This window comes from Taeniopygia guttata, chromosome 16 (assembly GCF_048771995.1).
Source record: "Taeniopygia guttata chromosome 16, bTaeGut7.mat, whole genome shotgun sequence".
In the NCBI taxonomy this organism is placed as follows: domain Eukaryota; kingdom Metazoa; phylum Chordata; class Aves; order Passeriformes; family Estrildidae; genus Taeniopygia; species Taeniopygia guttata.
Window position 1 is genome coordinate 4,490,235 of NC_133041.1, and position 25,755 is coordinate 4,515,989.

Genomic DNA, 25,755 nt, shown 5'->3' on the forward strand with positions numbered 1-25,755 from the left:
CAAAAAAAGGGAATTTTGATGTAAAAATCAGGAACTTGGTGCGAAAAATCGGGAATTTGGGGAGCAAGTTGTGATTTTTGAGGTGAAATATCGGGATTTTGTGGTAAAATCGGGATTTTTTTCACCCAAAAAAGGGAATTTGGGGGGTGAAAATTTGAAATTTTGTGGTAAAAAAAGGGGAATTTTTAATCTAAAAATTGGGAATTTGTCGCCTCACAACCACTTCCCGCCCTTTTTGGTTTCCATAGCAACCACTTCCCGCCCTTTTTGGTTTCCATAGCAACCACTTCCGGCTTTTTCCGTCTCCATAGCAACAGCTCTGGCCACTTCCGTCTCCTTCTCGGCATCACTTCCGCCTCTCTAAGATGGCGGCGGCCGGGCCGGGCCCGCTCCCGGAGGCTCCGGGCGGCTCCGGGACGGCCCCGGGCGGGACCCGAACGGCCCCGGAGGGTCCCGGGGGCGGCTCCGGGAGCGGAACCGGGAGCGGGGCCGGGAACGGAACCGGGAGCGGGGCCGGGAGCGGCAGCGGGGCCGGGAGGGGCCCGGCGGGAGCGGCGCGGGACGCGGAGGTGGCGGTGGAGATCGGGGAGACGTATCTGTGCCGCAGGGCGGACGGCAGCTGGCGTGAGTGGGTTAAACTGGGATATACTGGTTTGGACTGGGAGGGACTGGGTTATATTGGTTTGTACTGGGGTGTACTGGTTTGTACTGGGTTATACTGGGTTATACTGGTTTGTACTGGGAGGGACTGGGGTGTACTGGGTTATACTGGTTTGCACTGGGTTGTACTGGGTTATACTGGGTTGTACTGGTTTGTACTGGGTTATACTGGTTTGTACTGGGGTGTACTGGGTTGTTCTGGGTTATACTGGTTTGTATTGGGGTGTACTGGTTTGTACTGGGTTATATTGGGTTGTACTGGGATGTACTGGGTTATACTGGTTTATATTGGGGTGTACTGGGATGTACTGGTTTGTACTGGGTTATACTGGTTTGTACTGGGGTGTACTGGGTTATACTGGGAGGGACTGGGTTATACTGGTTTGGACTGGGGTGTACTGGGTTACACTGGTTTGTATTGGGGTGTACTGGGGTGTACTGGGTTATACTGGTTTGTACTGGGGTGTACTGGGGTGTACTGGGTTGTACTGGTTTGTACTGGGTTATACTGGTTTGTATTGGGGTGTACTGGGGGGGATTGGGGTGTACTGGTTTGTACTGGGGTGTACTGGGATATACTGGTTTCTATTGGGTTATACTGGTTTGGACTGGGAGGGACTGGGGTGTACTGGGTTATACTGGATTGTACTGGGGGAACTGGGGTGTACTGGGGGGGATTGGGTTGTACTGGGTTATACTGGGGTGTACTGGGTTATACTGGTTTGTACTGGGCTATACTGGGTCTTACTGGGAGGGACTGGGGTGTACTGGGGGGGGTTGGGGTGTACTGGGTTATACTGGGTTGTACTGGGCTATACTGGGTTATACTGGGAGGGACTGGGGTGTACTGGGGGGGATTGGGGTGTACTGGTTTGTACTGGGTTATACTGGGATATACTGGGAGGGAGTGGGTTAAACTGGGGTGTACTGGGTTATACTGGTTTGGACTGGGTTGTACTGGTTTGGACTGGGGTGTACTGGTTTGGACTGGGGTGTACTGGTTTGGACTGGTTTGTATTGGGGTGTACTGGGGGGGACTGGGGTGTACTGGTTTGTACTGGGATATATTGGGTTGTACTGGTTTGGACTGGGGGGGACTGGGTTATACTGGGTTGGACTGGGGGGACTGGTTTGTATTGGGGTGTACTGGGTTGTACTGGGTTACACTGGGTTGGACTGGGTTGTACTGGGAGGGACTGGGTTATACTGGTTTGTACTGGTTTGTACTGGGGGGGATTTGGGTGTACTGGTTTGTACTGGGTTATACTGGGTTATACTGGTTTGGACTGGGGAGACGGGTGTACTGGGGTGTACTGGGTTGTACTGGGTTATACTGGTTTGCACTGGTTTGTACTGGGTTATACTGGTTTGTACTGGTGTGTACTGGGAGGAACTGTGTTATACTGGGCTGTACTGGGTTATACTGGGAGTGCCATACTGGGTAAACTGGTTCAAACTGGGGATACTGGGAATGGGAAGGGGAGAGGGGGAAGTTGGTCCCAGTCCGTCCCAGTTAATCCCAGTTGGTCCCAGTCCCTCCCAGTTAATCCCAGTCCCTCCCAGTTTGTTCCAGACCCATTTCCAGTTTGTCCCAGTCCCTCCCAGTCCATCCCAGTTAATCCCAGTCCCACCCAGTTAATCCCAGTTTGTTCCAGCCCCATTCCCAGTCCCTCCCAGTTTGTTCCAGCCCCATTCCCAGTTTGTCCCAGTTTGTCCCAGTCCCTCCCAGTCCCTCCCAGTCCCTCCCAGTCCCTCCCAGTTTATCCCAGTTTGTTCCAGACCCATTCCCAGTCTGTCCTAGTCCCTCCCAGTTAATCCCAGTCCCTCCCAGTCCCTCCCAGTTAATCCCAGTTGGTTCCAGACTCGGCCGAGGTGATCCAGTCCCGCCTGAACGAGCAGGAGGCGCGGGAGGAGTTCTACGTGCACTACGTGGGCTGTGAGTGAACTGGGCAAACTGGGACGGACTGGGAGGGACTGGGAGCCACTGGGAGGGACTGGGAGGGACTGGGAGGGACTGGGAGGGACTGGGAAGGGACTGGGAGGGACTGGGAGGGACTGGGAGCCACTGGGAGGGACTGGGAGGGACTGGGAGGGACTGGGAGGGACTGGGAAGGGACTGGGAGGGACTGGGAGCCACTGGGATGGAACTGGGAGCACTGGGATGGAACTGGAATGGAACTGGGAGCCACTGGAATGGAACTGGGAGGGACTGGGAGCCACTGGAATGGAACTGGGAGCCACTGGGATGGAACTGGGAGGGACTGGGAGGGACTGGGATGGAACTGGGAGGGACTGGGACGGAACTGGGAGCCACTGAAATGGGACTGGGAGCTACTGGGATGGAACTGGGAGCTACTGGGATGGAACTGGGAGCTACTGGGATGGAACTGGGATGGAACTGGGAGCACTGGGAGGGAACTGGGAGGGACTGGGAGCCACTGGGATGGAACTGGGAGGGACTGGGAGGGAACTGGGAGCCACTGAAATGGGACTGGAATCCACTGGGATGGACTGGGAGCTACTGGGATGGAACTGGGATGAACTGGGATGAACTGGGAGGGGCTCCCAGTGCTCCCAGTAAGGCCCAGTGCTCCCAGTGAGGACCAAACTGGGGGGATTTGAAGGCCCTTGGCTAACTGGGATGAACTGGGATGGACTGGGAGGGCTCCCAGTGCTCCCAGTAAGGCCCAGTGCTCCCAGTTAACCCCAAACTGGGGGATTTGAAGGCCCTGGGCTAACTGGGATGGACTGGGAATGGCTCCCAGTGCTCCCAGTTCAATGCACACTGTGGGGATTTGAAGGCAGTGGGCTGGCTGGGGGTGGATGTGCTGAACTGGGATGAACTGGGATGGACTGGGAGGGGCTCCCAGTGCTCCCAGTGCTCCCAGTAAGGCCCAGTGCTCCCAGTTAACCCCAGACTGGGGGATTTGAAGGCCCTGGGCTAACTGGGATGAACTGGGATGGTTCCCAGTGCTCCCAGTTCAATGCACCCAATGGGGATTTTAACGCAGTAGAATGAGAAGGGATGGATCTGCTGAACTGGGATGGACTGGGATGAACTGGGATGGACTGGGAGGGCTCCCAGTGCTCCCAGTAAGGCCCAGTGCTCCCAGTTAACCCCAAACTGGGGGATTTGAAGGCCCTGGGCTAACTGGGATGAACTGGGAGGGCTCCCAGTGCTCCCAGTAAGGCCCAGTGCTCCCAGTTAACCCCAAACTGGGGGATTTGAAGGTCCTTGGCTAACTGGGATGGACTGGGAGTGTTCCCAGTGCTCCCAGTTCAATGCAGCCAATGGGGATTTGAAGGCAGTGGGATGGATGTACTGAACTGGGATGGACTGGGATGGATTGGGATGAACTGGGAGGGGCTCCCAGTGCTCCCAGTGCTCCCAGTAAGAACCAGTGCTTCCAGTTAACCCCAAACTGGGGGATTTGAAGGCCTTTGGCTAACTGGGATGAACTGGGATGGCTCCCAGTGCTCCCAGTTCAATGCACCCAATGGGGATTTGAAGGGACTGGGCTGGTTGGTGGTGGATGTACTGAACTGGGATGGACTGGGAGGGGCTCCCAGTGCTCCCAGTGCTCCCAGTAAGAACCAGTGCTCCCAGTTAACCCCAAACTGGGGGATTTGAAGGCCCTGGGCTAACTGGGAGTGTTCCCAATGCTCCCAGACTGAAGGGATTTAAAGGCAGTGTGATGGACGGGCTGAACTGGGATGGACTGGGATGAACTGGGAGGGGCTCCCAGTGCTCCCAGTGCTCCCAGTAAGAACCAGTGCTCCCAGTTAACCGGCGGCTGGACGAGTGGGTGGACAGGAACCGGCTGGGGATGAACTGGGAGGGCTCCCAGTGCTCCCAGTTCAATGCAGCCCTATGGGGATTTAAAGGCAGTGGGATGGATGGGCTGAACTGGGATGGACTGGGATGGACTGGGATGGACTGGGATGGACTGGGAGGGGCTCCCAGTGCTCCCAGTGCTCCCAGTAAGAACCAGTGCTCCCAGTTAACCCCAAACTGGGGGATTTGAAGGCCCTTGGCTAACTGGGATGGACTGGGAGGGTTCCCAGTGCTCCCAGTTCAATGCACACAATGGGGATTTGAAGGGACTGGGCTGGTTGTGGGTGGATGTACTGAACTGGGATGAACTGGGATGGACTGGGAGGGCTCCCAGTGCTCCCAGTAAGAACCAGTGCTCCCAGTTAACCGGCGGCTGGACGAGTGGGTGGACAGGAACCGGCTGGGGATGAACTGGGAGGGTTCCCAGTGCTCCCAGTTCAATGCACACCATGGGAGTTTAAAGGCACTGGGATGGATGTACTGAACCGGGATGGACTGGGATGGACTGGGAGGGCTCCCAGTGCTCCCAGTAAGAACCAGTGCTCCCTGTTAACCGGCGGCTGGACGAGTGGGTGGACCGGAACCGGCTGGGGATGAACTGGGAGGGCTCCCAGTGCTCCCAGTTCAATGCAGCCCTATGGAGATTTAAAGGCAGTGGAAGGGGTAGGGATGGACGGGCTGAACTGGGATGGACTGGGATGAACTGGGAGGGCTCCCAGTGCTCCCAGTAAGGCCCAGTGCTCCCAGTTAACCCCAAACTGGGGGATTTGAAGGCACTGGGATGAACTGGGAGGGCTCCCAGTGCTCTCAGTTCAATGCAGCCAATGGGGATTTTAAGGCAGTGGGATGGATGTACTGAACCGGGGTGAACTGGGATGAACTGGGATGAACTGGGGGGGCTCCCAGTGCTCCCAGTAATGCCCAGTGCTCCCAGTTAACCGGCGGCTGGACGAGTGGGTGGACAGGAACCGGCTGGCGCTGTCCAAGAGCCTGAAGGAGGCGGCGCAGAAGAGCTCCGAGCCCTTCCTGGGCGAGCTGGCCGAGCCCGAGAGGAAAATCACCCGCAACCAGAAACGCAAACACGACGAGATCAACCACGTGCAGAAGGTCCGGGGGAACTGGGATGGACTGGGAGGGACTGGGACAAACTGGGAGGGACTGGGATATACTGGGACAAACTGGGATATACTGGGAGCAAGTTAGAGTGAGTTAGAGGGGGCTGGGATGGGGTTAGAGGGCACTGCGATGGGGTTAGAGGGCACTGGGAGGGCACTGGGATGGACTGGGAGGGCACTGGGACAGACTGGGATGGGATTAGAGGTTACTGGGATAGACTGGGAGGGACTGGGACAAACTGGGATATACTAGGAGCATGTTAGAGTGAGTTAGAGGGGGCTGGGATGGGGTTAGAGGGCACTGGGAGGGCACTGGGATGGACTGGGAGGGCACTGGGACAGACTGGGATGGGATTAGAGGTTACTGGGACGTAACTGGGAGCGACTGGGACAAACTGGGATGTACTGGGATATACTGGGAGCGAGTTAGAGCGACTTGGAACGAGCTAGAGGGGACTGGGATAGACTGGGAGGGCACTGGGATGGGGTTAGAGGGCACTGGGATAGACTGGGATGGGGTTAGGGGGTACTGGGATGGACTGGGACAAACTGGGAGGGACTGGGACAAACTGGGAGGGACTGGGAGGGAGTTAGAGCGAGTTGGAACGAGCTAGAGGGGACTGGGATGGGGTTAGAGGGGATTTGGATCACTTTAGGGGGAACTGGGAGGGACTGGGAGGGCACTGGGAGGGGACTGGGATGGACTGGGATGGGGTCAGGGTGTACTGGGATGTACTGGGACAAACTGGGATATACTGGGACAAACTGGGAGCAAGTTAGAGTGAGTTAGAGGGGGCTGGGATGGAGTTACGGGGGATTGAAATGGGGTTAGAGGGAACTGGGAGGGCACTGGGATGGACTGGGAGGGACTGGGATGGGGTTAGGGTGTACTGAGATGTACTGGGACAAACTGGGATGGACTGGGATGGACTGGGAGTGACTTAGAGCGACTTGGAACGAGCTAGAGGGGACTGGGATGGGGTTAGAGGGCACTGGGAGGTCACTGGGATGGACTGGGAGGGCACTGGGATGGACTGGGAGGGCACTGGGATGGACTGGGAGGGACTGGGACAAACTGGGATGTACTGGGATATACTGGGAGCGAGTTAGAGCGACTTGGAACGAGCTAGAGGGGACTGGGATGGGGTTAGAGGGGACTGGGATCACTTTAGGGGGAACTGGGATGGACTGGGAGGTCACTGGGAGGGACTGGGATGGACTGGGATGGGGTTAGGGTGTGCTGGGATGGACTGGGACAAACTGGGATATACTGGGACGGACTGGGAGGGAGTGGGATATACTGGGAGCGAGTTAGAATGAGTTAGAGGGGGCTGGGATGGAGTTACAGGGGAATGAAATGGGGTTAGACGGCACTGGGAGGGCACTGGGATGGACTGGGATGTACTGGGAGGGCACTGGGATGGACTGGGACCAAGTGGGAGGCACTGGGACAAACTGGGAGGGAGTTAGAGAAGACTGGGATGGGGTTAGGGGGTACTGGGATGGACTGGGACAAACTGGGAGGCACTGGGAGTGAGTTAGAGGGGACTGGGATGAGGTTAGAGGGCACTGGGAGGGCACTGGGATGTACTGGGAGGGCACTGGGATGGGGTTACGGGGACCTGGGATGAACTGGGAAAAACTGGGAGGGACTGGGATATACTGGGAGTGAGTTAGAGGGGCTTGGGATGGACTGGGAGGGGACTGGGATGGCACTGGGATAGACTGGGATGGGGTTAGGGGGTACTGGGATGGACTGAGACAAACTGGGAAGGCACTCGGATGGACTGGGAGGGCACTGGGATGGATTGGGATGGGGTTAGGGGGTACTGGGAGGGACTGGGATGGACTGGGATGGACTAGGATGGGGTTAGGGTGTACTGGAATGGACTGGGACAAACTGGGAGGGACTGGGATATACTGGGAGTGAGTTAGAGCAACTTGGAACGAGTTAGAGGGGACTGGGATGGACTGGGAGGGCACTGGGATGGGGTTAGGGTGTGCTGGGATGGACTGGGAGTGACTGGAATGGGATTAAAGGTTACTGGGACAAACTGGGATGGACTGGGACAAACTGGGATATACTGGGAGCAAGTAGGAGCGACTTGGAACGAGCTAGAGGGGACTGGGATGGGGTTAGAGGGGACTGGGATCACTTTAGGGGGAACTGGGATGGACTGGGAGGTCACTGGGAGGGACTGGGAGGGACTGGGATGGGGTCAGGGGGTACTGGGATGGACTGGGATGGACTGGGAGGGCACTGGGATGGACTGGGAGGGCACTGGGAGGAATAGGAGGGACTGGGATGGGATTAGAGGTTACTGGGACAAACTGGGAGGGACTGGGACAAACTGGGAGGGACTGGGAGTGAGTTAGAGGGGACTGGGAGGGCACTGGGATGGGGTTAGGGGGTACTGGGATGGACTGGGAGGGCACTGGGAGGGACTGGGATGGACTGGGATGGGATTAGAGGTTACTGGGACAAACTGGGAGGGACTGGGACAAACTGGGATATACTGGGAGCAAGTTAAAATGATTTGGAATGAGCTAGAGGGGACTGGGAGGGAGTTAGAGGGGACTGGGAGGCACTGGGAGGGACTGGGATGGGGTCAGGGTGTACTGGGATGGACTGGGATATACTGGGACAAACTGGGAGGGACTGGGATGGGGTTAGGGGGTACTGGGATGTACTGGGAGGGACTGGGAGGGACTGGGAGCAAGTTAGAGGGACTGGGAGGGAACTGGGCTATACTGGTTTATACTGGGAGGGCACTGGGATGGGGTTAGAGGGTGGACTGGGAGGGAACTGGTTTATACTGGTCTATACTGGTTTATACTGGTTTGATGGATTTTTATGGGTTTTTTTGGGCCCATACTGGTTTATACTGGTCCATACTGGTTTATACTGGTTTCTGTGGATTTCTATGGGGTTTTTTGGGTTTATACTGGTCCATACTGGTTTGTACTGGTTTATACTGGTTTCTATGGATTTCTATGGGGTTTTTTGGGTCCATACTGGTTTATACTGGTTTATACTGGTTTCTATGGATTTCTATGGGGATTTTTGGGTCCATACTGGTCCATACTGGTCCATACTGGTTTATACTGGTTTCCATGGATTTCTATGGGGATTTTTGGGTCTATACTGGTCCAAACTGGTCCATACTGGTTTATACTGGTTTCCATGGATTTCTATGGGGTTTTTTGGGTTTATACTGGTCTATACTGGTCCATACTGGTCCATAGTGGTTTATACTGGTCTATACTGGTTTATACTGGTTTGATGGATTTCTATCGGGATTTTTGGGTTTATACTGGTCCATACTGGTCCATACTGGTTTGTACTGGTTTCTATGGATTTCTATGGGGTTTTTTGGATCCATACTGGTCCATACTGGTTTATACTGGTTTCTATGGATTTCTATGGATTTCTATGGGGTTTTTTGGGTCTATACTGGTCCAAACTGGTCCATACTGGTTTATACTGGTTTGATGGATTTCTATGGGGATTTTTGGGTCTATACTGGTCCGAACTGGTCCAAACTGGTCCATACTGGTTTTGCAGACCTACGCCGAGATGGACCCGACCACGGCGGCGCTGGAGAAGGAGCACGAGGCCGTGAGTGGGCGGGGCCTGGATTTTGGGGGGGCGGGGCCAACCCAAATCCCCAAATCCCCAAATTTTGGGTGGATTTTGGCCATTTTTGGGTCATTTTTGGTCATTTTTTGCAATTTTTGGTCATTTTTTGCACTTTTTGGTCATTTTTTGCACTTTTTGGCCATTTTTGGGTCATTTTATTGGGATTTTTGTGGGATTTGGGCACTCCAGGTGTGCTCAGGTGTGCCCAGGTGTGCCCAAACCCTGGGAATCCCCAAATTTTGGGCGTTTTTTGGCCATTTTTGGGTCATTTTTAGTCATTTTTTGCAATTTTTGGCCGTTTTTGGTCATTTTTTGTCCGATTTTGGTCGTTTTTCGTCCTTTTTTCGCGGGGTTTTGGTGCCCACCTGTGCCCAGGTGTGCCCAGCTGTGCCACCTGTCAGTGCCAGGTCACCAAGGTGAATTCCTGGATAAAATCTGGGAATATTCCCAAATTCTTGGGCCATTTCTTGGTGGTTTTGGGTCGTTTTTGGTCATATTTCGGTCATTTTTCGTCCGTTTTTCGCGGGGTTTTCGCGGTGTTTCGGTGCCCACCTGTGCCCAGGTGTGCCCAGCTGTGCCACCTGTCAGTGCCAGGTCACCAAGGTGAATTCCTGGATAAAATCTGGAATTCTGGCTTGATTTCTGTCATTTTTGGGTCATTTTTTGTCCGATTTTGGTCGTTTTTCATCCTTTTTTCGTGGGGTTTCGGTGCCCACCTGTGCCCAGGTGTGCCCAGCTGTGCCACCTGTCAGTGCCAGGTCACCAAGCTGAATTCCTGGATAAGATCTGGGAACATTCCCGAATTCTTGGGCCGTTTTTGAGTCGTTTTTGGGTCACTTTTTTGTCATATTTTGGTCGTTTTTCGTCCTTTTTTCGCGGGGTTTTCGCGGGGTCTCGGTGCCCACCTGTGCCCAGGTGTGCCCAGGTGTGCCCAGGTGTGCCACCTGTCAGTGCCACGTCACCAAGCTGAATTCCTGAATCAAACCTTGATTTCTGACTTGATTTCGGTCATTTTTGGTCAGGTTTTGGCCGTTTTTCGTCCTTTTTTCGCGGGGTTTTCGCGGGTTTTCGATGCCCACCTGTGCCCAGGTGTGCCCAGGTGTGCCACCCCTGTCTCCCGCAGATCACCAAGGTGAAGTACGTGGACAAGATCCACATCGGGCACTACGAGATCGACGCCTGGGGGAGACCCTGGGCTGCTTGTGGCCATTTTTGGGTCATTTTTGGGTCATTTTTGGGTCATTTTTCATGGGGTTTTCGCGGGGTTTGGGTGCCCACCTGTGCCCAGGTGTGCCCAGGTGTGCCACCTGTCAGTGCCAGGTCACCAAGGCGAATTCCTGGTTAAAATCTGGGAATATTCCGATTTTTGGGCCACTTATGACCACTTTTGGTCATTTTTTGGTCATTTTTCGTCCTTTTTTCGCGGGGTTTTCGCGGGATTTCGATGCCCACCTGTGCCCAGGTGTGCCCAGGTGTGCCACCCCTGTCTCCCGCAGATCACCAAGGTGAAGTACGTGGACAAGATCCACATCGGGCACTACGAGATCGACGCCTGGTACTTCTCGCCCTTCCCGGAGGACTACGGGAAGCAGCCGAAGCTCTGGATCTGCGAGTTCTGCCTCAAGTACATGAAGTTCGAGAGGAGCTACCGCCTGCACCTGGTGGGCACACCTGGCACACCTGGGCACACCTGGGCACACACCTGGGCACACCTGGGCACACCTGGGCACACACCTGGGCACACCTGGGCACACACCTGGGCACACCTGGGATAGACCTGGGCACACCTGGGGGTATTTTGGGCACACCTGGGCACACCTGGCACTCACCTGGGCACACCTGGGCACATTTTGGGCACACCTGGGCACACCTGGGGCACACCTGTGGGTACCTGGGCACACCTGGGGGGTACCTGGGGCACACCTGGACCCACTTTGGGGACACCTGGCACTCACCTGGGTACACCTGGGGCACACCTGGGACACACTTGGGTACATTTTGGGCACACTTGGGGGATATTTCGGGCACACCTGGGGGTACCTGGGCACACCTGGGCACCCCTGGGCACATTTTGGGCATACCTGGGCACACCTGACACTCACCTGGGCACACCTGGGGCACACCTGGGGTTACCTGGGGCACCCCTGGGCACCCCTGGGCACCCCTGGCACACACCTGGGCACCCCTGGGGGATATTTTGGGCACCCCTGGGCACCCCTGGCACTCATCTGGGCACACCTGGGCACACCTGGGGGTACCTGGGCACCCCTGTCCCTCACCTGGGCACCCCTGGGCACCCCTGGTGCTCACCTGGGCACCCCTGGGCACACCTGTCCCTCACCTGGGCACACCTGGGGCACATTTGGGGCACATTTTTGGGTACCTGGGCACACTTGGGGCACACCTGGGGTTACCTGTCCCTCACCTGGGCACACCTGGGCACCCCTGGGCCCCCCTGGGCCCCCCTGGGCACACCTGGGCACCCCTGGGCCCCCCTGGGCACACCTGGGCACACCTGGGCACCCCTGGGCACACCTGGGGGGTACCTGGGCACACCTGGGGCACACCCAGCACTCACCTGGGCACACCTGGGGCACACCTGGGGGCACCTGGGCACGCCTGGGCACCCCTGGCACTCACCTGAGCACACCTGGGGCACAACTGGTCACATCTGGGGGCACCTGGGCACATTTTGGGCATACCTGGGCTCACCTGGGCACCGGTATCTCCCGGCAGGGGCAGTGCCAGTGGCGGCAGCCGCCGGGGCGGGAGATTTACCGCAAGGGCAACATCTCCGTCTACGAGGTGGACGGCAAGGACCACAAGGTGAGTGCCAGCCGTGCCAGGTGTGCCCAGGTGTGCCCAGGTGTGCCAGCCTCACCTGGGCACCACAAATTTGGGGCACTTTATGGTGGTTTTGGGGCATTTTTTGCAAATTTTTCTGATTTTTTGCCATTTTTTTGCCATTTTTTCGTGTTTTTTGGCCACCTGGGCATGCCAAGTGTGCCCAGGTGTGCCAGCCGTGCCCAGGTGTGCCAGCCTCACCTGGGCACCCCGAATTTTGGGGAGTTTCAGGTGGTTTGGGGCATTTTTTGGGGATTTTTTGCAATTTTTTTTTCATTTTTTTGCTATTTTTTGCTATTTTTTGCCATTTTTCAGGATTTTTGGCCACCTGGGCACCCCAGGTGTGCCAGGCGTGCCCAGGTGTGCCAGCCTCACCTGGGCACCCCAAATTTGGGGCACTTTGGGTGGTTTTGGGCATTTTTTGGGCATTTTTTGTGATTTTTTGGCATTTTTTTGCCACTTTTGCCATTTTTTTCAGGATTTTTGGCCACCTGGGCACCCCAGGTGTCCCAGGTGTGCCCAGGTGTGCCAACCTCATCTGGGCACCCTGAATTTGGGGCACTTTGGGGTGGTTTTGGGCATTTTTGGGGCATTTTTTGCTATTTTTTGTCCTTTTTTTGCCATTTTTGCCATTTTTTAAGGACTTTCGGCCACCTGGGCACCCCAGGTGTGCCAGGTGTGCCCAGCTGTGCCAACCTCACCTGGGCACCCCAAATTTGGGGGAGTTTCGGGAGGTTTTGGGCGTTTTTGGGGCATTTTTTGTGATTTATTTTTTTCATTTTTTTACCTTTTTTTGGCATTTTCGGCTGCCTGGGCACCCCACCTGTGCCCACCACCTGTGCCCAGGTGTGCCAGGCCGTGCCCAAGAGCACTCAGGTGTGCCAACCTCACCTGGGTACCCCAAATTTTGGGGAGTTTTGGGTGGTTTCAGTCATTTTTGGTGGATTTTTTGGGGATTTTGGTGGATTTTTTCAGGATTTTCGGCTGCCTGTGCCCGCGGGCGGTGCCCAGGTGTGCCCAGGTGTGCCAACCTCACCTGGGCACCTCAAACCTGGGGAATCTTCAAATTTCAGGGAGTTTTTGGGGTGATTTTGGTCAGTTTTGATGTATTTTAATGGGATTTTGGTGCATTTTTATGGGTTTTTTTGGGAATTTTTGGCCACCTGTGCCCACCACCTGTGCCCAGGTGTGCCCAGGTGTGCCAACCTCACCTGGGCACCCCAAACCTGGGGAATCTTCACATTCTGGGGAATTTCTCGGCGTTTTTGACCGTTTTTAAGGCGTTTTAATGGGATTTTTTGCGATTTTTTTTGCCGTTTTTTGGGGATTTTGGGCCGCCTGTGCCCGCGGGCGGTGCCCAGGTGTGCCCAGGTGTGCCCAGGTGTGCCAACCTCACCTGGGCACCCCAAACCTGGGGAACCTTCAAATTTCAGGGAGTTTTTGGGGTGGTTTCGGTCATTTTTGATGCATTTTTTTGGGATTTTGGTGGATTTTTTCGGAATTTTCGGCCACCTGTGCCCACCACCTTTGCCCACCTGTGCCCAGGTGTGCCAACCTCACCTGGGCACCCCAAATTTGGGGCACTTTGGGGTGGTTTTGGGCGTTTTTTGGGCCTTTTTTTGCCATTTCTTTACATTTTTTGTCATTTTTTGCTGGTTTTTTGTGATTTTTGGTGAGTTTTTCGGGATTTTTGGCCACCTGTGCCCACCACCTGTGCCCACCTGTGCCCAGGTGTGCCAACCTCATCTGGGCACCCCAAACCTGGGGAATCCTCAAATTCTGGGGAATTTCTCAGCATTTTTGGCCATTTTTAAGGCATTTTAATGGGATTTTTTGTGATTTTTTCGCTGTTTTTTCGGGATTTTGGGCCGCCTGTGCCCACAGGCGGTGCCCAGGTGTGCCCAGGTGTGCCAACCTCACCTGGGCACCTGAAATTTGGGGCACTTTGAGGTGATTTTGGGGTATTTTTAGTCATTTTTTGTGATTTTTTTGCCATTTTTTCGCCGTTTTTCGCCGTTTTTTCGGGATTTTGGGCCGCCTGTGACCGCGGGCGGTGCCCAGGTGTGCCCAGGTGTGCCCAGGTGTGCCAACCTCACCTGGGCACCCCAAACCTGGAGAATCTTCAAATTTCAGGGAGTTTTTGGGGTGATTTTGGTTGTTTTTGATGTATTTTTATGGGATTTTGGTGGATTTTTTGGGAATTTTGGTGGATTTTTTGGGGATTTTGGTGGATTTTTTCAGGATTTTCGGCCACCTGTGCCCACCACCTGTGCCCACCTGTGCCCAGGTGTGCCAACCTCACCTGGGCACCCCAAACCTGGAGAATCGTCAAATTCTGGGGAATTTCTCAGCATTTTTGGCCATTTTTAAGGCATTTTAATGGCTTTTTTTTTTATTTTAATGTGATTTTTTTTGGGATTTTCGGCCACCTGGGAACCCCAGGTGTGCCAGGTGTGCCCAGGTGTGCCAGCCTCACCTGGGCACCCCAAATTTGGGGCACTTTGGGCCGTTTTGTTCCATTTTTGTGCGATTTGGTTGATTTTTGTGCATTTTTAGCCATTTTTTTGCCGTTTTTCGCCGTTTTTTCGGGATTTTCGGCCGCCTGTGCCCGCGGGCGGTGCCCAGGTGTGCCCAGGTGTGCCAACCTCACCTGGGCACCTGAAATTTGGGGCACTTTGAGGTGATTTTGAGGTATTTTTAGTCATTTTTTGTTATTTTTTGCCATTTTTTTGCCGTTTTTCGCTGGTTTTTTTCGGGATTTTTGGCCGCCTGTGCCCGCGGGCAGTGCCCAGGTGTGCCCAGGTGTGCCAACCTCACCTGGGCACCCCAAACCTGGGGAATCTTCAAATTCTGTGGAATTTCTCTGCATTTTTGGCCATTTTTAAGGCATTTTAATGGGATTTTTTGCGATTTTTTTGCCGTTTTTTGGGGATTTTGGGCCGCCTGTGCCCGCGGGCGGTGCCCAGGTGTGCCCAGGTGTGCCCAGGTGTGCCCCCGCAGATCTATTGCCAGAACCTGTGCCTGCTGGCCAAGCTGTTCCTGGACCACAAGACGCTTTACTTCGACGTGGAGCCCTTCGTCTTCTACCTGCTGACCGAGGTGGATCGGCACGGCGCCCACATCGTCGGCTACTTCTCCAAGGTGGGCACACCTGGGCACCCAAAATACACCTGGGCACACCTAAAATACACCTGGGCACACCTGGGGGCACCCAAAACACACCTGGGCACTCACCTGCGGGGCTAAAAACACACCTGGGCACACCTGGGCACTCACCTGGATACTCACCTGGCACATCTGGGCACATCTGAGGGGGTAAAAACACACCTGGGCACACCTGGGGCACCTCCTGACCGAGGTGGATCGGCACGGCGCCCACATCGTCGGCTACTTCTCCAAGGTGGGCACACCTGGCACACCTGGGCACCCAAAATACACCTGGGCACATTTGGGGGTACCTGGGAACTCACCTGGGTGGGTAAAAATACACCTGGGGTACCTGGGAACTCACCTGGGCACACCTGGGGGCACCCGAAATACACCTGGGAACACCTGGGGGCACCCAAAATGCACCCAAAATACACCTGGGCACACCTGGGGGGGTAAAAACACACCTGGGCACTCACCTGGGCACACCTGGGCATACCTGGGGGCACCCAAAATACACCTGGGGTACCTGGGAACTCACCTGGGGGGTAAAAACACACCTGGGCACATCCGGGCACACCCAAAATACACCTGGATGGGTAAAAACACACCTGGGGGTACCTGGGAACTCACCTGGGCACACCTGGGCACACCTGGGGGCACCCAAAATACACCTGGGCACACCTGAGGGGGTAAAAACACACCTGGGAACTCACCTGGGCACACCTGGGCACACCCAAAATACACCTGGGAACACACCTGGGGGCACCTGGGTGGGTAAAAACACACCTGGGCACACCCAAAATACACCTGGGCACACCTGGGCGCATTTGGGGGTACCTAGGCACTCACCTTGGTACACCTGAGGGGGTAAAATCACACCTGGGCACACCTGGGGGTACCTGGGCACACCCAAAATACACCTGGGCACCTGGGAACTCACCTGGATACTCACCTGGCACACCTGGGGCACCTGGGCACTCACCTGGGGCACCTGGGGCACCCAAAATACACCTGGGCACACCTGGGCATACCTGGGGTACCTGGGAACTCACCTGGGCACACCTGGGGCACACCTGGGCACACCCAAAATACACGTGGGCACACTTGGGCACACCTGGGGGCAGCCCAAACACATCTGGGCACACCTGAGACACATCTGGTCACACCTGGGCACTCACCTGGGCACATTTGGGGTACCTGGGAACTCACCTGGGCACCCCTGGGGGGGTAAAAACACACCTGGGCACACCTGGGGCACTCACTGGGCACACCTGGGCACACCTGGGGGCACCTGGGCAGGTAAAAACACACCTGGGCACACCTGGGGCACTCACCTGGGCACATTTGGGGTAACCTGGACACTCACCTGGGCACACCTGGGCACACCTGGGGGCACCTGGGCAGGTAAAAACACACCTGGGCACACCTGGGGCACTCACCTGGGCACATTTGGGGTAACCTGGACACTCACCTGGGCACACCTGGGGGGGTAAAAACACACCTGGGCACACTCATAACACACCTGGAGGTACCTGGGCACACCTGAGGGCACCTGGGCACTCACCTGGGGTACCTGGAAACTCACCTGGGCAGGTAAAAACACACCTGGGCACACCTGGGCACTCACCTGGCACACCTGGGGGCACCAAATGTCCCCAAAAATGCCCAAAATTCAGAATTTCCCCCCCATTTTCAACCCCAAAACGCCCAAAAACGGCCCCAAAAATTCCGGAATTTTTTGGGATTTGCCCAAAATTCCCAATTTTTTTAGAAAAATGAATAAACACCATCACTTGTGGTCACTAAATACCCCAAAAATCCATCAAAAATTCCCAAGAAATGCCCAAAAATGGGAATTTTTCCCCATTTTCAACCCCAAAACGCCCAAAAACGGCCCCAAAATTCCGGAATTTTTTGGGATTTGCCCAGAATTCCCGTTTTTTTCAGGAAAAGGAGTCTCCGGACGGGAACAACGTGGCCTGCATCCTGACCCTGCCCCCGTACCAGCGCCGCGGATACGGGAAATTCCTCATCGCCTTCAGTCAGTGCCGGAATTCGGGAATTTGGGAATTTTGGGGATTTTGGGAATTTTGGAGAGTTCAGGAAAAAAAATTTGGGAATTTTTGGGGTTTTGGGGGGGTTATGGTAAAAGAAATTGGGAATTTTGGGGGGTTTTGGGGAAAAAAAATGGAATTTTTGGGTTTAGGAAAGAAAAAATAGGAAATTTTGGAGAGTTCAGGAAAAAAATTTGGGAATTTTGGGGAATTTTGGAGGGGTTTCGGTAAAAAAAATTGGGAATTTTGGAGGGTTTTGGGGGAAAAAAATGGAATTTTTGGGTTTAGGAAAGAAAAAAAAAGGGAATTTTGGGGGGATTTAAAAGAAAAAAAAGGGAATTTTTGGCTGATTTGGGGAATTTTTTGGGATTCTGATTAAAAAGGAATTTTTGGGAGGTTCTGATAAAAAAATTTGGGTATTTTTGGGCTTTTTAAAAAATAATTGGGAATTTCTGGGTGGGTTTGGGTGAATTTTTCTGATTTTGGGTGAATTTTGGCTGATTTTGGGTGAATTTTGCCGATTTTGGGTGAATTTTGGCTGATTTTGGGTGAATTGTGGCTGATTTTGGGTGGAATTTGATGACTTTTGGGTGTAATTTAATCAGGTTTTTTTGTAATTTGGTCTGATTTGGGGTGGAATTTGATTTTTTGATGCCTTGTTCGAATTTTGGGTGGATTTTAGCTGATTTTGGGTGGAATTTGATGGATTTTTTTCCAATTTTGGTAGAATTGTACAGATTTGGAAGAATTTTGAGTGGATTTTGGCTGATTTTGGGTGGAATTGGATGAATTGTGGCTGATTTTGGGTGGATTTTAGCTGATTTAGGGTGAAATTTAAAGGAGTTTTTTGTGATTTGGGCTGATTTTGTCTGATTTTGGGTGGAATTTGATTTTTTTTACGATTTGGCTGAATTTTGGGTGGATTTGGCTGAATTTTAGGTGCATTTTGGGTGAAATTTGATGGGGTTTTTTGGTGATTTTGGGCGGAATTGGATGGAATTGGCTGAATTTTGGCTGAATTTGGGCGTAATTTAACGGGGTTTTTTGCGATTTTGACCAGATTATGCCTGGAAATTCACATTTTTTATTCTTTGTCCGAATTTTGGGTGAATTTTGTCCGATTTTGGCTCCCCAGGCTACGAGCTCTCCAAGCTGGAGAGCACCGTCGGCTCCCCGGAGAAGCCGCTCTCGGACCTGGGCAAGCTCAGCTACCGCAGCTACTGGTCCTGGGTGCTGCTGGAGATCCTCAGGGACTTCCGGGGGACCCTCTCCATCAAGGACCTCAGGTAGGACCAGTTCAGACCAGTATAAACCAGTATGGACCAGTATAAACCAGTATAGAGCCAAAAATCCCCATTAAAATCCATCAAACCAGTACAAACCAGTACAAACCAGTACAAACCAGTACAGACCAGTATGGGCCCAAAAATCGCCATTAAAATCCATCAAACCAGTACAAACCAGTATGGACCAGTGACTCCTACTGGTCCTGGGTGCTGCTGGAGATCCTCAGGGACTTCCGGGGGACCCTCTCCATCAAGGACCTCAGGTAGGACCAGTTCAGACCAGTATAAACCAGTACAGACCAGTATAAACCAGTATAGAGCCAAAAATCCCCATAGAAATCCATCAAACCAGTACAAACCAGTGGCTCCTACTGGTCCTCCGGGACTTCCGGGGGACCCTCTCCATCAAGGACCTCAGGTAGGACCAGTTCAAACCAGTATGGACCAGTACAGACCAGTATGGACCAGTATAAACCAGTATGGGCCCAAAAATCCCCATTAAAATCCATCAAACCAGTATAAACCAGTATAAACCAGTGACTCCTACTGGTCCTCCGGGACTTCCGGGGGACCCTGTCCATCAAGGACCTCAGGTAGGACCAGTAAAAACCAGTATGGACCAGTACAGACCAGTATGGACCAGTATGGACCAGTATGGGCCCAAAAATCCCCATAGAAATCCATCAAACCAGTACAAACCAGTACAAACCAGTGATTGCTACTGGTCCTCCGGGACTTCCGGGGGACCCTCTCCATCAAGGACCTCAGGTAGGACCAGTACAGACCAGTACAAACCAGTACAGACCAGTACAGACCAGTATGGGCCCAAAAATCCCCATTAAAATCCATCAAACCAGTACAAACCAGTGACTCCTAAGGGTCAGTGGTCACTGTGGTCACTCCATTGGTCACTCAGTGGTCACTCCCATGGGTCAGTGGTCACTCACTGGTCACTCACTGGTCACTCAGGGTCACTCATTGGTCACTCAGGGTCATTCAGGGTCACTCAGGGTCACTCAGGGGTCACTCAGGGTCACTCAGTGATCACTCATTTGTTACTCATTGGTCACTCAGTGGTCACTGTGGTCACTCAGTGGTCACTCAGGGGTCACTCAGGGTCACTCAGTGGTCACTCAGTGGTCACTCGTTGGTCACTGTGGTCACTCAGTGGTCACTCAGTGGTCACTCAGGGTCACTCAGTGGTCACTGTGGTCACTCACTGGTCACTCAGCGGTCACTCAGGGTCACTCTGGTCACTCAGTGGTCACTCAGTGGTCACTCATTGGTCACTCAGGGTCACTCATTGGTCACTCAGGGTCACTCAGGTCACTCAGTGGTCACTCAGGGTCACTCAGTGGTCAGTGGTCACTCTGGTCACTCAGTGGTCACTCTCTCCAGCCAGATGACCAGCATCACGCAGACCGACATCATCAGCCCATTGGGATGGGCAGTGCCAGGGGTCGGTGCTGTGGGGTCGGTGGTCACTCCCATGGGTCAGTGGTCACTCAGTGGTCACTCAGTGGTCACTCAGTGGTCACTCAATGTCCAGCCAGATGACCAGCATCACGCAGACCGACATCATCAGCCCATTGGGATGGGCAGTGCCGGGGGTTGGTGCTGTGGGGTCAGTGGTCACTGTGGTCACTCAGTGGTCACTGTGGTCACTCAGTGGTCACTCCCATGGGTCAGTGGTCACTCAGTGGTCACTCAGTGGTCACTCAGTGGTCACTCTCTCCAGCCAGATGACCAGCATCACGCAGACGGACATCATCAGCCCATTGGGATGGGCAGTGCCGGGGGTCGGTGCTGTGGGGTCAGTGGTCACTGTGGTCACTCAGTGGTCACTCCCATGGGTCAGTGGTCACTCAGTGGTCAGTGGTCACTCAGTGGTCACTCAGTGGTCACTCAATGTCCAGCCAGATGACCAGCATCACGCAGACCGACATCATCAGCCCATTGGGATGGGCAGTGCCGGGGGTTGGTGCCATGGGGTCAGTGGTCACTCAGTGGTCACTGTGGTCACTCAGTGGTCACTCAGTGGTCACTCAGTGGTCACTCAGTGGTCACTCTCCAGCCAGATGACCAGCATCACGCAGACCGACATCATCAGCCCATTGGGATGGGCAGTGCCGGGGGTCGGTGCTGTGGGGTCAGTGGTCACTCCCATGGGTCAGTGGTCACTCCCATGGGTCAGTGGTCACTCAGTGGTCACTCAGTGGTCACTCAGTGGTCAGTGGTCACTCAGTGGTCACTCTCCAGCCAGATGACCAGCATCACGCAGACCGACATCATCAGCCCATTGGGATGGGCAGTGCCGGGGGTCGGTGCCGTGGGGTCAGTGGTCACTGTGGTCACTCAGTGGTCACTCAGTGGTCACTCAGTGGTCACTCAGTGGTCACTCTCCAGCCAGATGACCAGCATCACGCAGACCGACATCATCAGCCCCACTGACCACTGACAGTGACCATTGGGATGGGCAGTGCCGGGGGTCGGTGCCGTGGGGTCAGTGGTCACTCCCATGGGTCAGTGGTCACTCCCAGGGGTCAGTGGTCACTGTGGTCACTCAGTGGTCACTCAGTGGTCACTCAGTGGTCACTCTCCAGCCAGATGACCAGCATCACGCAGACCGACATCATCAGCCCATTGGGATGGGCAGTGCCGGGGGTCGGTGCCATGGGGTCAGTGGTCACTCCCATGGGTCAGTGGTCACTCAGTGGTCACTCAGTGGTCACTCCCATGGGTCAGTGGTCACTCCCATGGGTCAGTGGTCACTCCCATGGGTCAGTGGTCACTCAGTGGTCAGTGGTCACTCAGTGGTCACTCAGTGGTCACTCTCTCTCCAGCCAGATGACCAGCATCACGCAGACCGACATCATCAGCCCATTGGGATGGGCAGTGCCGGGGGTCGGTGCCATGGGGTCAGTGGTCACTCCCATGGGTCAGTGGTCACTCAGTGGTCACTCAGTGGTCACTCCCATGGGTCAGTGGTCACTCCCATGGGTCAGTGGTCACTCCCATGGGTCAGTGGTCACTCAGTGGTCAGTGGTCACTCAGTGGTCACTCAGTGGTCACTCAGTGGTCACTCAGTGGTCACTCTGGTCACTCTCCAGCCAGATGACCAGCATCACGCAGACAGACATCATCAGCCCATTGGGATGGGCAGTGCCGGGGGTCGGTGCTATGGGGTCAGTGGTCACTCAGTGGTCACTCAGTGGTCAGTGGTCACTCAGTGGTCACTCAGTGGTCACTCAGTGGTCACTCTCTCCAGCCAGATGACCAGCATCACGCAGACCGACATCATCAGCACGCTGCAGTCGCTGAACATGGTCAAGTACTGGAAGGGGCAGCACGTCATCTGCGTCACCCCCCGCCTCGTGGAGGAGCACCTCAAGAGCGCCCAGTACAAGAAACCCCCCATCACCGGTCAGTAATTAGCGCTAATTAGCAACAGCCTTAATGAGCCGGGCGTAATTAGTGCCCTCGTTAAGCTGCCAAAAGGGGATTGGGGTGTAATTTGTCTTCTTCCCTCGGTCTTGGTAGGAGTGGTTTGGTCCAGGGTTTTGTCCTTAATTAATGAGTTTAATTAATTAGTTCCATAATTAATGAGTGTAATTAATTAGTTCTCACTAATGAGTGGTAGTTTTGTGAGGTTGTTTTAAGGAAAGTGCTCATTAATGTATGGTAATTAATGAATATGCATAAATGGGCGCTCCCCCACATGATCTGCATTGAATGGTTTGGTCCAGGATTTCATCCCTAATTAAGGAATTTCATTAATTAGTTCGATAAATAATGAGTTTAATTAATTAGTTCTCGCTAATGAGTGGTAGCTTAGTGAGGTTGTGTTAAGGAAAGTGCTCATTAACGTATGGTGATTAATTAATATCTATTAATCCCCCCCTAATTAATACTGTTAATGACTCTCCCCATTAATTACCCCCTAATTAACTCCCCCCGTTAATCACCGCCTAATTAACACCGTCTATACCTCCCTCATTAATTACCCTCTAATTAACGCTGTTAATGATTCCCCCATTAATCCCCCCTAATTAACTTCCTCCATTAATCACCCCTAATTAACTCCCCCCATTAATTACTCCTAATTAACTCCCCTCATTAATCCCCCCCAATAACTCCCCCTATCAATCCCCCCTAATTAATTGCCCCCTAATTAAAACCCCTAATTAATCCCCCCCTAATGAAGCCGCAGTGGGTGGGTGTGGGCGCTAATTAGCGCTAATTAACGCTAATTAATTTGTTAATTGCAGTGGACTCCATCTGCCTTCGCTGGGCCCCCCCGAAGCACAAACAGGCCAAAGTGGCCAAGAAGTGAAACCCCAATTTTCCCCATTTTTGGCCTTTTTGACCCAAATTTTGGGGCTTTTTCCTCCACTTTTGGGATTTCCCAAAATTTTGGGATTTTTTGACCAAAATTTTGGGGTTTTTTCCCAAAATTTTGGGGTTTTCCCCAAAAAAAAAGGGTTTTTTCTTCAAATTTTTGGTGTTTTTCCTCTCATATTTGGGGTGTTTTCCTCAATTTTTGTTTGTTTTTCCTCCAGTTTTCGGATTATTCAAAATTTGGGGTTTTTCCCAAAATTTTGGGGTTTTTTCCCAAAATATTTGGAATTTTCCCCAAATTTTTGGTGTTTATCCTCTGAAATTTGGCGTTTTTTCCTCCAGTTTTGGTTTTCTCTCCATGTTTGAGATTTCCCCAATTTTGGTGTTTTTCACTAAAATTTTTGGGGCTTTTTCCTCCAATTTTGGGATTTTCCAAAATTTTCGGGATTTTTCCCAAAATCTTGTGGGTTTTTTTCCCCAAAATTTTTGAGGGTTTTCCCAAATTTTTGGGGGATTTTCCCACAGATTTTTATGGTTTTTCCTTTCAATTTTGGGTTTTTTTCCCCCAAATTTTTGGCATTATTCCTGAAATTTTTGGGATTTTTCCTCTCAATTTTGGGATTCTGCTCCAATTTTGGGATTTTCCGAAATTTTTGGGATTTGTCTCAAAAGTTTGAGGGTTTTTCCCAAATTTTTGGGTTTTTCCCTCTCAATTTTGGTTTTTTTTATTTCCAGCTTTGTGATTTTCCCCAAATTTTTGGGGTTTTTCCCCAAATTTTGGCTTTTCCCAATTTTTGGAGGTCCCCATTTCCCCCCCCCCCCAAATTTCGGGGTCCCCCCATCCCAAATAAAGCACGAAAAGGATGAACAGGCGACTCAGCAGTTTTTATTTTGGGAATTTTTGGGATTTTTGGGGCTCCCAGGACTCAATTTTGGGGTCCCATCCCCATTTTTAGGGATCCCACCCCCATTTTTGGGGTCCCAGGGTTTAAATTAAGGGTCCCACCCCAAATTTCAGCATTTCTACCCCAAAACCCAACCCAGAACCCCCAAATTTTCCCCTTTCCACCCCAAACCCAACCTGGAACCCCCAAATTCTGCCATTTTCACCCCAAAAGGAGGATCAGGACCCCAAATTTTGCCCTTTTCACCCCAGAACCCCCAAATTCTGCCCTTTTCACCCTAAAACCCAACCCAAACCCCCAATTTTTCCCCTTTAAACCCCAAACCCCAACCCGGGACCCCAAATTTTGCTGTTTTCACCCCAAAATCCCACCCAGAACACCCAAATTTTCCCCTTTCCACCCCAAAACCCAACCCAGGACCCCAAATTTTGCCCTTTCCACCCCAAAACCCAACCACAAACCCCCAAATTCTGCCCTTTTCACCCCAAAACGAGGATCAGGACCCCATTTTTTGCCCTTTTCACCCCAAAATGAGGATCAGGGACCCAAAATTTTCCCTTTCCACCCCAAAACTCAACCCGGAACCCCCAAATTTCACCATTTTCACCCCAAATTTGGGCCCGGAACCCCAAATTTTCCCCTTTCCACCCCAAAATGAGGAGCACAACCCCAAATTTCCCCCTTTTCACCCCAAAACTCAACCCAGAACCCCCAATTTTTGCCCCTTTCACCCCAAAAGGAGGATCAGGACCCCAAATTCTGCCATTTTCACCCCAGAACTCCCAATTTTTCCCCTTTTCACCCCAAAATGAGGATCAGGGACCCAAAATTTTCCCTTTCCACCCCAAAACCCAACCCAGAACCCCCAAATTTCAGCATTTTCACCCCAAACCCCAACCCAGAACCCCAATTTTTCCCCCTTTCACCCCAAAAGGAGGATCAGGAGCCCAAATTCTGCCATTTTCACCCCAAATTTTGCCCTTTCCACCCCAAAACCCAACCTGAACCCCCAATTTTTCCCCTTTTCACCCCAAAACGAGGATCAGGGACCCAAAATTTCCCCTTTTCACCCCAAAACCCAACCCGGGACCCCAAATTTTCCCCTTTCCACCCCAAACCCCAACCCAGAACCCCAATTTTTCCCCCTTTCACCCCAAAAGGAGGATCAGGAGCCCAAATTCTGCCATTTTCACCCCAAATTTTGCCCTTTCCACCCCAAAACCCAACCCAGGACCCCCAATTCTGCCATTTTCACTCCAGAACCCCCAAATTTCACCATTTTCACCCCAAATTTGGGCCCCGAACCCCAAATTTTCCCCTTTTCACCCCAAAAGGAGGATCAGGAGCCCAAATTCTGCCATTTTCACCCCAGAACCCCAAATTTTTCCCCTTTTCACCCCAAAATGAGGATCAGGGACCCAAAATTTTCCCTTTCCACCCCAAAACCCAACCCAGAACCCCCAAATTTCAGCATTTTCACCCCAGAACCCCCAAATTTTCCCCCTTTTCACCCCAAAAGGAGGAGCACAACCCCAAATTTCACCATTTTCACCCCATATTTGGGCCCGGACCCCCAAATTTTCCCCTTTTCACCCCAAAAGGAGGAGCAGCAGCGCCCCCAGTGCCACCCCCAGTGCCACCCCCGGTGTCCCCCCCGCTGCCACCCCCGATGTCCCCCCGGGGTCCCCATTGGGGTCCCCATTGGGGTCGGGGCCGAGTGGCCGCGGCCACCCCGGGGGGAGCGCCCCGAAATCACAGGGGTCCCCCCCGGGGGGCTCGGGGACATCGGGGACATTGGGGGGGTGGCCCGGGGACAGCTCGGGGACATTGGGGGGGTGGCCCGGGGACAGCTCGGGGACAAGGGACAGGATCCAGGAGAGGTGCGGGGACACCCCCGTGTACACCCCCGGGCGGCCGGGGACACCGCA

At 53.3% G+C, this 25,755-nt stretch overlaps 1 protein-coding gene across 5 annotated transcripts; it reads left to right on the plus strand.

The window, feature by feature from the left end:
- Positions 1–273: 273 nt before the first annotated feature.
- Positions 274–23,786, plus strand: KAT8 (lysine acetyltransferase 8). Of its 5 annotated transcripts, XM_072936375.1 has the most exons (11): positions 313–624; positions 2,522–2,596; positions 5,430–5,602; positions 9,176–9,229; positions 10,747–10,911; positions 11,987–12,076; positions 15,095–15,235; positions 17,192–17,285; positions 18,434–18,584; positions 21,853–22,007; positions 22,853–23,786. In XM_072936375.1, exons 1-11 carry the CDS (start codon positions 366–368, stop codon positions 22,915–22,917), a joined length of 1,422 nt encoding a protein of 473 aa, XP_072792476.1. In that variant the 5' UTR covers positions 313–365; the 3' UTR covers positions 22,918–23,786. The 5 variants fall into 5 exon arrangements, with proteins under 5 accessions (XP_072792475.1, XP_072792473.1, XP_072792474.1 ...); XM_072936371.1 differs by lacking the exons at positions 21,853–22,007; positions 22,853–23,786 and adding an exon at positions 20,323–20,866 and having other exon boundaries at positions 310–624; XM_072936372.1 differs by lacking the exons at positions 15,095–15,235; positions 21,853–22,007; positions 22,853–23,786 and adding an exon at positions 20,323–20,866 and having other exon boundaries at positions 300–624.
- The last annotated feature ends 1,969 nt before the right edge of the window (positions 23,787–25,755 follow it).

What these genes read in the sequence shown, in the direction of transcription:
- KAT8 (XM_072936371.1), top strand. Translation starts at nt 366, where the DNA reads ATGGCGGCGGCCGGGCCGGGCCCGCTCCCGGAGGCTCCGGGCGGCTCC. An exon ending in GGAGCTACCGCCTGCACCTG is followed by an intron (nt 10,912 to 11,986) that starts GTGGGCACACCT and finishes ATCTCCCGGCAG; the next exon opens with GGGCAGTGCCAGTGGCGGCA. An exon ending in TGGACGGCAAGGACCACAAG is followed by an intron (nt 12,077 to 15,094) that starts GTGAGTGCCAGC and finishes GTGCCCCCGCAG; the next exon opens with ATCTATTGCCAGAACCTGTG.